The 12,530-nt window shown below is 39.1% G+C and overlaps 1 protein-coding gene across 1 annotated transcript in view; it reads right to left on the bottom strand.

Moving 5' to 3' along the window:
- C12H12orf75 (chromosome 12 C12orf75 homolog) overlaps positions 1-8,930 on the bottom strand; it is a 31,572-nt gene extending 22,642 nt beyond the window's left edge. Inside the window, exons 1-2 of the mRNA XM_063115634.1 lie at positions 8,843-8,930; positions 8,528-8,552 (exon numbers count right to left, since the gene is read on the bottom strand). Coding sequence (XP_062971704.1) covers positions 8,528-8,552; positions 8,843-8,930 — 113 coding nt within the window. The remainder of the gene's footprint in view (positions 1-8,527; positions 8,553-8,842) is intronic.
- Between the last annotated feature and the right edge of the window lie 3,600 nt (positions 8,931-12,530).

Below are 12,530 nucleotides of genomic sequence, written 5' to 3' on the forward strand. Positions count from 1 at the left end.
TTAATCATAACCTCACATACCATCTTATGAAGAAAACCTTTTAAACTACAAGAACATTTCCTAAGAACCGTGGAACACGTATTAACCATTTTGGACCAGATTTTTAAAATACATTGGGTATTTAATTAGAATTAGCTCCTTTTTTTGTTAATAAAGATTTAGCTTCTTTAATCAAAGAACAGGTATTCAAGGAGAAAGACGGTGTCAAGGTTAAAGCTGCCCATTGGGTATCATAATAATCTCCTAGACAAAGGTCACAAGCTTACAGGGCTCTGACTCAGACTTTCAGTCACAGCATCAATAAAACTGTCGAAACAAGTGTTATTGAGGGTGGACCACCGAAACACATATTCCTCCCACCTTCAACATCTTTTGGGATTGCTGAAAAGATAAATTCTCAGTTGATAGTTTAAACATGAGTCATTCTTACAGAGTAAGACACTCTTTAGTGATACCTATCTGATCAAAGTTAGCCTGACACTTGGCATGCCAGAGAAAGAAAAGAAAAATGCAACTGACCAAAAACAACCACTGCACCTAAGATTACAGATACATAGCTTTAAGTTTCCTTTACCTCAGGGTTTCCATTAATTCCACTCTAGCCTACTTCCTGTGAACTTGCTAAAACCAGCATGGTACTCTTCTCAGATTGAATATCTGTATTGTTCCAGAATCCCCAGGTAATTATGCACCCCCTTCAGCTGCATACTAGCTTTACAGACCTTTCCTATATGAACCGGAGAGACTGAATTTCTCTTTAACCATAAATAAGCTCTGAGTTCTTTCAAGTCAGGGTTCCAGAAATTGGGCTACGTCCAAACCCATTCTGGGTCTGTGGTTGCTCTTTAGAGCATGTTGGCTTTCTTCTACCTGTCCTTTTTTTCATTAATGTATCTCGTGCATGCCTATTTGAAACCACATATCTGTATGGTACACCAAAACCTTTCAATCATTTTACACCACTATGATTTTTATCTTAAAAATAACTATCACTTTCATTAAGAGAAACCTTATTCAGGGCTAATGTATCAAATTGAAACCACTACTTTTTCCTTACTCAGTAATATATGGTAGTCAAAATATTTTCATCCCTATATTTGCTTAGCCTCTGGGCTGTATAAAACATATCCCAAGTGAGCTAAAAGTTTCAAAGGAAAAACAATGGAACCATGTCATGGTCAAGGGCAAACATAGATGACCAATATTTATTAGACAACAGTCAGATGCACCAACACGTACCTCCTAACTCATTCTAACTACAACTTGTCTGAAAATTCAGAAAGTTCTCACTTTCCTTAGCCTTCCAAAACTAACATAGTTATGTGACAAAGAAATGATTTATTTTTTACTTACTCATCAAGAAAAATGTTCTAAATATAGGACTATTCTCATTAGAGATGATCTAAGAACAGAAAAACAGCCTGTAGTCTTTTCTTTTTCCATATTTGCAGTGCCACTAAAGAGTCTAAACTTATTTTGATTTATGAACAGTATAAATTTAATACAGAAACCTCTGGAGACCATGCATGTAGCTGTAATAATCTATTTTTTATTATCATTTGTGATCATCTTCCGGAATAGGTCTGTTCCATCTATACTACAACTCCCCAGATCAATGTGTAATCATTTAATTTTCTTTATAATATGTTTTTATGGTGGCTCCTACTTCTTAGGGTGGTTCCAATCAATTCTAACAAACACTTAATTACATATGATTTCTGACTGAACTATGTTTTACCATTGATTGTTTTGGCTTATGTTTAATCTCATTCATTTCTTCACAATTTCAAAACTTCTTTGCACGGTTATCTTTCAATCTCTGTCCTTGAATGAACCCCATATTGGTTCCTCTCTCTCTCTTACAGAATGTTACTGGAGAATATGAGTAACATTCACTTCAAAGGAATGCTTTCAACTTCCCTTTGCATGGAGGCAATGGATCAAGAGCTAAATTGCAATTTCCCTACTCCTCCCCTGCTCTCCTCCTAACTGTTCCCTTCCTGCCGAGCACACAGTGTTAGGGATTATTTCAGCATTGGGTGCAGAAGTATCATTTGCTATACTTCTTCAAGTATCATTCTTGCCATAAGACAAGAATGTTCTCATCCCCTTACCTTAAGAAACCTTGCTTTTCCCTGATGATACCACTTTTCTGAAACCTCAAGAACATGCAGCTTGTTTTCACATATCCCAGTATCTCCAAACAGCATTTGGAGTCAGCATGCTCCCAAGTTCCCCATGGAGCGCCTTCAGATGGGGCTGATTTCATCTTCACTCAAAAACTCTCCTCTTTGGAGTCTCCACTCCGCCACAACAGCTCCAAATGCACTGAAGACTTTGGCCCTGACCTTTCTAACCATCATTATCTTGTTCAAGTTAAAAATCCATGAAAACCACCCATCCAACCTCGTACCTCACATGTTACTCTCTTCCTCTGTCCCAGCAACTATTATTGCCACTCTAATGATGTTTTCCCACGGCTGTGCCACAGAGCTTAGCTCCTGGAACTACTTTACCACAGGCATTTTAGGGTAGGGAAACCTCACTCCGTTGGGGGGAAAAGAACAATCCTCCCTCCGATCTTCCCACCATCCTTAAGAAGCCTGCTTTCTTACTACATTGTCACCTCTGCTTAGTCCACCCCTCCCCACTCTCCCCATCTGTCAGGGCTTCCCTTCCCTCTCTCCCCAGCATGTGCCTTGCAGTCGAGCATTTCAGCAGCACTCACTGGTCACCACCTATCTCTCTCCATCTCTGGATGAATCCATCTATCTGCTCTCTCTACCTGCTCCTATTTCACTGGGTCCTCCTTAAGGAAAACCTAACCATGGCTACCAGCGGGAATGTACGATTTCTAACCACAGCAAGGCCTTCAATGCTCTGCGTCTTCTGCCATCAGGTAGTCATGACAGAGGTTCTGCCAAGTCTTTTCAACAACCCTTAAACCACCTAATAATTATAGCTACCATTTACCAGGGGCAAAAAGCATAGTGCCAGGTATTATCCAGGGATACTGAATACATTGTATCTATAACTCTAAAACCTTTGAGCAGTTACTTAACCTCCCTGTGGCTTCCAAGTCCTAATTTGTAAAATGAAACAGCGTTATCTTCTCCATCAGATTGTCATGGGTATGGAATGAGATAATGTACATAAAGTGCTGAAAATCAGTATAGATCACACAGTCATCAAAAAAGATTAGCTGCTAAAAAGCAAGAATGATGATGATAATGATGAAGATGATTGCCCTGCACAGTTATTATCTTAATTTTACACACAACTACACTAAGGACACGATACCACATAGCTGGTAAGTAGTAAGGAGAATTTTAAACACAGGTCTCTGTGCTTCCAAAATGCAGGCTTTTTCAACGCTACTTAAACCCCGTCCTCCTCAATCTTCGAAGGCAGCCTTGCCTCCTACAACACGGATGAGAAAGGAACCCATCAGATACCCTCAGGTTTCTAGCTATGAGGAATACAGAGGGCTCAGCTGACACATGGGAAATTTATAAAGGATTCCAAGGAAACTCATAGTAAGAGATTCATAAATTCATTTTTTAAAAAAGACAGACTGTCAATGTGTTTTATGTTAATTCATTCCAAGATATTTTTCTCTATAGCTGCTACCTTCTATAACAATAAAATAGCTTTGTCAAGAAAAGAATCTTAATGAAATGCCACTTTACAAGTTTTAAGTGAAAGAAGTATTTGAATTAATTAAATTCAATTAATACTGTTTCTAACTTGAAACATGTCCGTAATATATTCTTGTAAATATAGCTTAAACTTTAAGTCGAGTTTTTTTTTTAACAACATGAAAATTAACCGACATAGAAAACATGCTTTGTTCCCATCTGCCCGGCTACAGTTGCCCTGCTTTTTCTGATAAAGGCACCCTAATTTTCTTTGTAGAACCACCACTCTCCCACTCTTTGGTCATATGGGGACCCAGGCCTGGCCAATGAGAATCCCACATTCTGCTGGCTTACTGACTGATGCAGAGACAGGCACATGACCCCCCTGGCCAGTGAGTCTAGCCCTAGGACTTTTGATCAAACTACTGGGAAAGAGAAGTTGTTTTTCCATCGTTACTAAGCTGGTAAGATATAAACTGTTCATCGCTGTCACCACTTGGGGAAAGCTGCCTAAGAATGAAGCCAAAAACATGAAAGCAGAGATGAGGAGTTTCTTCCTGTCATTTAATCACCTGGATCTAGCTGTGACTAAAGCAAAACCCCTGTAGCTTTCCCACTACACATGCCAATAGATTCCTTTTTGTTTGTTTAGACCAGTTTAAGCTGGGCTTCTGCCATTTCCAACCAAAAATATCCCAACACAACATTATTTGTGCCAAATAGCTAAGAATTCACTGAAATAGAATAAAAGCATGGTTGATTTTTGCAGGTTTATGAAAGTAGCCACATGTCATCACGTTGAATTCACTTCTATTTTTTTGCTCAGTATGTAACTGCACTGTGATTTACAGAGGCAGAGAGGAAGAAAAAGGATCACTCCCTGATATGCATGTGGGTCTGTTTCATGGTGATTAACTTTCTATATATCTTCATCCATGATCTGAAGTATCTAAAGTTAACCTTCTATGTATTTAATCTGTCTAGCCTGTTCTAGAACCTACTGCCATCAATTATTCTCTCCCTCACCACAGAAAACCACCCTCAGCTTTTCCTATTCTACCAGTTCCTACCCCTTACCCTCAAGGTACACCTATGTCTCCTCTACACACAAAAAAATAAACAGAAGAAAAAAAAAACTTCAATATACAAAATCATCCATACACACAATTAGTCAGAAATAATAAAAAAAATAAAGAAAACAGTGTAAAATGTTAATGATGATTGTCTCTGATGGTAGAATAACAGCTTTTCCTTTTTTCTAAAAAAAATACTTTTCTGTACTTTCCCTCTTGGTGTTCCTTTTACAATAGAAATACACATTTTTAAAATATGCTCCCTCTAAAAGTTACCAACATCATTCCATCGTCTGGTTAAACATGGCAAAATGAAGGAGCACACATGGCTCTCTCCACCTCCTTGCTTCCCACTCACTTCCACTCTGACCCGGTGCTTTCTCACACTGCTCATCTGAAACTACAGTCGCCAAGGTGACCAATGTGGCCGACACAATGGCTCCTCTGCCTCCTTCAGTCCACTGACTTCTCTGGATTATTAGCCATCCCTTCCCTTGGCTCAAGTTTGAAACAGTAGTGTTATCCTCAGCTTTTCCTGTCCTTTCCTTCCCCATTCAGTCATTGGACAGATGTTATCAATTATATTTCCAAACATACTTGAAGGCAGGACTTCTTCTCCTTTCCCGTGGCAGCTGTCTGCTCTCTGATGCTCCCATGACCTCACCTCCAGTACATCCCTATGCCTGCCCCCTCCCCCATCTCATCTAGCACACTGCTTTGGGAGTTATTGCCCTAAAAGGCAAACGTAATCATTTAATTCCTCCACCTCGAAATCTCAAATGGCTCTCGGCTGCATACAAAATCAAGTACAACTGCCAGCCCGGCTCCAAAAGCCCTTCACGCACAGCCGTAGCCCATCCTCTGTCACTTCTGCCCAGCTGCACCAGAGGCTCAGGAAAACAGGCTGGCTGATCCCAGAAGACCTGCCACTCGCCCGCGCCGACCTGCCTTTTCACTCTTTTCCCTCTGCCCTGGGCCACCATGCTTCCCCTGCTCTGCATGAACTCGTGCTAGTCCATCAAGACCCGGACCAGCATTAAGTTGTGACTATTTTAATAATTTACATTTATCACACTGTATTTTGATCCCAGTAGACAGTGATCTAGATAAGGGCAAAAATACCTTTTTTTTTTTTGTTATTATATACCATCTTCTTGCCAACAGAAAACATCAAATAAATAGGAAAAGGGAGAGATAGTAAAATTTGCAAACCTTCCCTAGGGAACTGGTTTTTTAATATACAAGGATACTTCAGAAAGTTCGTGGAAAGGTAGAATGAAAAGACAATACAGATCTTTCCACGGAGTTTTTGAAGTGTTCTCATATTTCTGGCTTCCAAATATAACTCTAATTCTCCCAAAAGACTTTTATGTGGTTTGTGTTATATGATGGTTGCCTTATTTGAAGTTTTCTACTCTCAGTACTCATGTTATTTTGGCCATTTCTTTTGGTTTGGGATTAATCTGTTCAGATTTTTAAAAAATTTTTGAATCTACATGATTAAAAAAATGTATATCATCTTAATTCTTACTTTCTCATTCATTCGTGGCATCACCTAATGTCATAGTCAAGATTTCTAAATCTATAGCTTCCTTTTTAAAAAATAAAATGTTTGAATATATCTTTTGTGCAAGAAAAAGTAACACTATAATATTCTTTAACCTTTTCTAATTACACTTATTTCATTTACTTCTTAGAGGGTCATCTATTTAATGCCATTACTTTTTTTTTCTTTTTTTTTTTTAAGTTATAGGACATATAATGAGGTTTAGTCTGAGAAAACATAAATCTGAACAAGTCAGGACTTTAAAAAGTAGTTAAATGGCATCTCACATCCTGGAAGTTAATTCTGTTGACAAACTCGTTACTAAATTTCATTAGAAATTTCCATGCCTCTAGAAGAAAGAGGAAGTCATGAAATCACTCTCTCCTTGAAGACAAATGATGGAATTCATTCAACGACTATTAAACACTACGTTGAAAGCATGATACTAATAACTGTAGAGCGCATTAAAATGAGTAAGACATTTCACCTCCTTCAATTTCCAAGGGACAAAAGACAAGAACATGAATAACTATAATATCAATCCAATATGGTGTATCATAAGAGAAGTTCAAAATGCTGTAAAAGTTCAGAAGGGAAAGACACTGTATCCAGTTGAGAGATCCAGGAAATACTTCTTGCAAAGAGTAAGATATAAGCTCTGAAGAGAATTGGGGAATGAATTCTACAAGTAAGATTGGGAAAAAGGCCATTTCAGGCACAGAGAACAGCAAAAGCAAGGAAAGGAAACAGAAAACAAGGAGTCAGCGTGGGGCCCTGACACTGGCTGGGCAGGTCTCCAACTCCCTCTCAGTCCTTGGCTTTGCTACTCCTGACTGCAGCATCTCCCCCCACATCAGGCAGTGCCAGTCAGCTAAAGGTAAAGCACAAACAGCCTTCCTATTCCCAAGGGATTCTGGGCTTAATCCAGTGGGCAGTGGAGAATAAATGAGAAGTTTTGAGCAGATGCCCTACCAGGGGAGGACAGCGCTTGAAGGACATTAATCTGGCAATATATAGAAATGGAAGAGAAAGACTAAAGGAAATACCAAAATACCGCAATAATAGGAATAAGGTAAGGATGCAGAATTCACTGTCGCTAAATATTCTGGTAATAAACTCAAAACATTATAACCAGCAGTTTGCAGCAATCTATTAACTGCTTCCTTTTTACCCAAAGTCCCATACAAAATGCACATCTGGTTCCCAGCAAACTTTACAACCCCATTTTAATTTTTTCTGAATTCTTCTTTGCGATAAAAAAGTATGACTCTATTTTTGATGTTTGACCACTGACACCTTTCAAGTTCCAGCCCTCCCTGTTACACCTCACATCTGTGCAAGCCAAAAAGCCTGAGCACTTCTTCCCTATGCCAGCAGGAAGACCAAACCTCTGCCTACACTTAAAGGGCCCTCACCCGGGCCCACTCTCCAACCACAATAAAAACCAAAGTCGCTCAACCCTTTTTTCACTCCAGCTGAATGAACCAGTTTGGGAGCCTGCCCTGCTCTCCCCAGAGAGCCTCAGTATGTAATAAGTCATTTCATATTCTCTTGATGTTGTGTGGTGCCATCAGTCTTAACATCCAACTCAGTTTTGGGTAGAAGGGTTGATCCCACCCTCCATGGGGTAACCTCAAACACTCTTAAACAGTGAACTACTGTAATGTCCTTACTATATCTAGGTTAGAAGTGGGAGGATGCAGAGAAGGGATATGACAGAATCACTGAGAGAGTTCCTGAGCTCCAGAAACCTCGCATAGGGAGAAGCTGCTCCTGTATTAAATGTCCTATGGTCTGAAGATCAGCTCAATGTCGATTACGTTCAATGGTCATATATATTAACTTGAATATCTAGTTATCCACTTTAAAACAGTTCAATGTGCATTTGGTAAATGTTTGGCTAAAGCATTTCCTCTTCAGCTGACTCTAAGACATTCCATAGTCATAGGAGCAATGTGCTTAATTCTTCCGTAATCACTTGCTTTTTACTAGAGGAAATCTCTACACAAGTTGGGATGAAAACACAAACATTTCTCTTTCTTAAGATTCTGAGTTAAAATGTCAGGGGAACTGAAAAGAAAAAATAAATTATCATAAACAGCATTCTTCAAATAGCACTTTGGTGATAAACCAAATGATAATCATGATATGCACATAGTACAGAAAGCATTTTCATGTCTTTTCAGCCATACCCACAGATATCTAAAGTTCATCATGAAAAACAGCATCTTCCTCAGAAAGCCTATAAAATGATAATATTAAGTACTTACACATCTTTAGCTGCTCCTCCAGGGCCTAGAATGAAAAGAAAGGTTGGTATTAGTGTGACAGTATTGCTACAGAAACGTTAAGCCCAAACATAACTAAAATAATATTCTAGAAGAGACAAGAATATGTTTTTTGTTTAAAAAGTCATTTCAAAAAGGAAAAATGAGGGCAAGAAAACTTGAGATAAAATTCAAATCTTGATCCACAGAGACAACACACCCCATGGTGCCAGCGCACAACCAAGCACATAGTCCTCGCCGCTGCCAGACTACATCCACAGCCCGGCCGAGTGCACATCGACCAGAGAGGGGCCTCACCGGAGAGGCCCAAGATCTGCAGAGACCATGCACCATGCAGTGCCAGCGGGCGACCAAGCAGGTAGGCCTGACGGCCACTGGACTCCATCCCCAGCCCGACCGAATGCACGCCGACCAGAGAGGCACCCCGCCAGAGAGGCCCGAGATCCACAGAGACCATGCACCCTGCAGTGCCAGGGCACAACCGAGCAGGTAGTCCTCACGGCAGCCAGACTCCATCCCCAGCCTGACCAAGTGCACACTGACCAGAGAGGCACCCCGCTGGAGAGGCCTGAGATCTGCAGAGACCACACGCCCCACGGTGCCAGCACAAGACTGAGCACACAAGCCTCTCCGCTGCTGGACTCCATTCCCAGCCCAGCTGAGTGTGTGACGACCAGAAAGGCGCCTCCCCGGAGAGGCCTAAGACCTGAGGCGCCAGTGGGCAAAAGAGCAGACACTGAGGCAGCCATGCCAAATTGGCAGCCCCATCAGCATCCTAATCAGACAACAGTGTCAAACCAGTAGACCGTAAAATCCCTTCCCACAATGACCAAACATCAAAGGAAAGATACCAGAATATGAAAAATCAAGAAAGTATATCACCAAAAGCTAATAACTCTCAAGTCCTAGATCCTATAGAACAAGAAGCCCTTGAAATGACTGACAAGGAATTTCGAGTGATAAGCCTAAGGAAACTAAATGAGATACAAGAAAACTCAGCTAGACAACACAATGAAACAAGGAAAAGTATACAGGCCCTGAAAGAAGAAATGTACAAGGAAATAAATGCCCTGAAAAAGAATGTAGCAGAGCTTGCCAAGCTGAAGAATTCATTCAACAAAATACAAAACGCAACAGAGAGTTTAAACAGCAGGCTTGCAGAAGCAGAAGAGACAACTTCTGACCTTGAAGATGGGCTGTTTGAAATAACACAGGCAGACAAAAAGAAAGAATTAAAAACACTGGAGAAAATCTAAGACAGATATCAGACAACCTTAAACACTCAAATATCCGAGTCATGGGTATTCCAGAAGGGGAGGAAAAAGGAGATTGCATTGAAAACATATTCAACAAAGCAGTGGCAGAAAACTTCCCAGGTATAGGAAAAGACACAGATCTTCAGATTCAGGAAGCTCAAAGTTCCTCAACTGTATTCAACCCAAAAAGGTCTTCTCCAAGACAGGTTATAGTCAAATTGGCAAACCTCGAAGACAAAGAGAGAATCTTAAAAGCTGCAAGAGAGAAGCATCAAATTACCTATAAGGGAGCCCCAAGCAGACTAACATCAGACTTTTCATCAAAAACGCTAAAAGCCAGAAAGGAATGGGATGTTATAAGCAAAATACTAAAAGACAGAGATTGCCAGCCAAGAATACTCTACCCCGCAAGGCTATCCTTCTGAAATGAAGGGCAAATAGTATATTCCTCAGACAAACAAAAACTGTGGAAGTTCACTACCACACAACCACCCTTATAAGAAATTCTCAAGGGAGTACTGGGTTTGGTACCTGAAAAATAACTACCACTGCCATAAAAACTCAAGAAAAATCAAAACCCACTAGTAAAATAAAAATGCCAACAATGAAGAGAAAAAAAGTTTATGTACAACCCAAGTTATCAACACATACAGAAAACAAACAGTAAATCAGAATGAAAGGAACAAAAGACACTTAAGATATCCAAACAAAAATCAATAAAATGCTAGGAGTCAATCAACACTTCTCAATAACAATTCTTAATGTAAAAGGATTAAATTCCCCAATCAAAAGACACAGAGTGGCTGACTGGATTAAAAAGGAGGACCCAACTATATGCTGCCTTAAAGAGACCCACCTCACCTATAAACATTCACATACACTAAGAGTGAAAGGATGGAAAAAGATTTACCATGTAAAGAGAAATGAAAAACGAACTGAAGTAGCTATTCTTATATCTGATAAAATAGACTTTAAACTAAAAACCATAAAAAGAGATAATGAGGGCCACTACATAATGATAAAAGGATTGATCCATCAAGAAGACATAACAATCATAAATATATATGCACCTAATGTCAGAGCAGCCAGATTTATAAAGCAAACTCTATTAGACCTAAGGAAAGAAATAGAAACTGATACTGTAATAGCAGGGGACCTGAACACCCCACTCTCAATATTGGACAGATCATCTACGCAAAGAATCATCAGAGAAACACAATATCTAAACAACACTCTAGACCAATTGGACTTGGCAGATATCTACAGAACATTCCATCCAACAACCTGAGAATATTCATTCTTCTCATCAGCACATGGATCATTCTCCAGGATAGATCACATGTTAGGTCACAAATCAAGTCACAACAAATTCAAAAAAATTGGAATAATCCCATGTATTTTTTCTGACCATAATGGATTAAAATTAGAAATCAATAACAAACTAAATTCTGGAAACTATACAAACACATGGAAATCAAACAGCATTCTACTTAACGACATATGGGTCCAAGAAGAAATCAAACAGGAAATCAAAAAATTTCTTGAAACTAATGAAAATGATGATACATCATACCAAAACCTGTGGGATACTGCAAAAGCACTACTAAGAGGGAAATTTATCACATTATATGCTTACTTCAGAAGAATGGAAAGATAGCAAGTGAACCACCTAATACTTCACCTTAAAGAACTAGAAAAACAAGAACAATCCAAACCCAAAGGTAGCAGACAGAAAGAAATCATTAAGATCAGAGCAGAACTTAATGAAATTGAAACCCAAAACACAATACAAAAGATCAATGAATTTAAAAATTGGTTTATTGAAAAGATAAATAAAACTGACAAACCATTAGCATGGCTAACTAAAAAAAGAAGAGAGAAGCCCCAAATAACAAAAATTAGAAATGAAAAAGGTGACATTACAACTGATACCTCTGAAATACAAAGAATCATTAGAGACTACTATACACAACTATATGCCAACAAATTTGAAAATCTGGAGGAAATGGATAAATTTCTGGACACACACAAACTACCAAAACTGAGCCAAGAAGATGCTGAAAATCTGAACAGACCAATAACAGTAAAAGAGATTGAAGCTGTTATTGGAAGACTCCCAACAATGAAAAGCCCAGGACCAGATGGATTCAGAGCAGAATTCTACCAAACCTTCAAAGACGAATTGACATCAATTCTCTACAAACTATTCCAAAAGACTGAGACAGAGGCAATTCTCCCAAATTCATTCAATGAAGCAAACATCACCCTTTTACCAAAACCAGGTAAAGATACAACTAAAAAAGAAAACTACAGGCTGATATCTTTGATGAATATAGATGCAAAAATCCTCAATAAAATACTAGCTAACAGAGTACAGCAACAATTATGCAAAATTATACACCACGATCAAGTGGGATTCATCCCAGGGATGCAAGGTTGGTTCAACATACACAAATCAATAAATGTGATACACCATATCAATAAAATCAAATACAAGGACCATATGATCATCTCTATAGATGCTGAAAAAGCATTTGATAAAATTCAACACTCATTTATGATGAAGACTCTCTACAAGTTAGGTATAGATGGAAAGTATCTCAACATAAGTAAAGCCATATATGATAAGCCCACTGCCAATATCGTCCCGAATGGGAAAAAGCTGAAAGCTTTTCCTTTAAGAACAGGAACTAGACAAGGATGCCCACTCTCACCACTTCTATTCAACA

The sequence above is a fragment of the Cynocephalus volans genome, chromosome 12 (genome assembly GCF_027409185.1).
Source record: "Cynocephalus volans isolate mCynVol1 chromosome 12, mCynVol1.pri, whole genome shotgun sequence".
NCBI classification, from domain to species: Eukaryota; Metazoa; Chordata; class Mammalia; order Dermoptera; family Cynocephalidae; genus Cynocephalus; species Cynocephalus volans.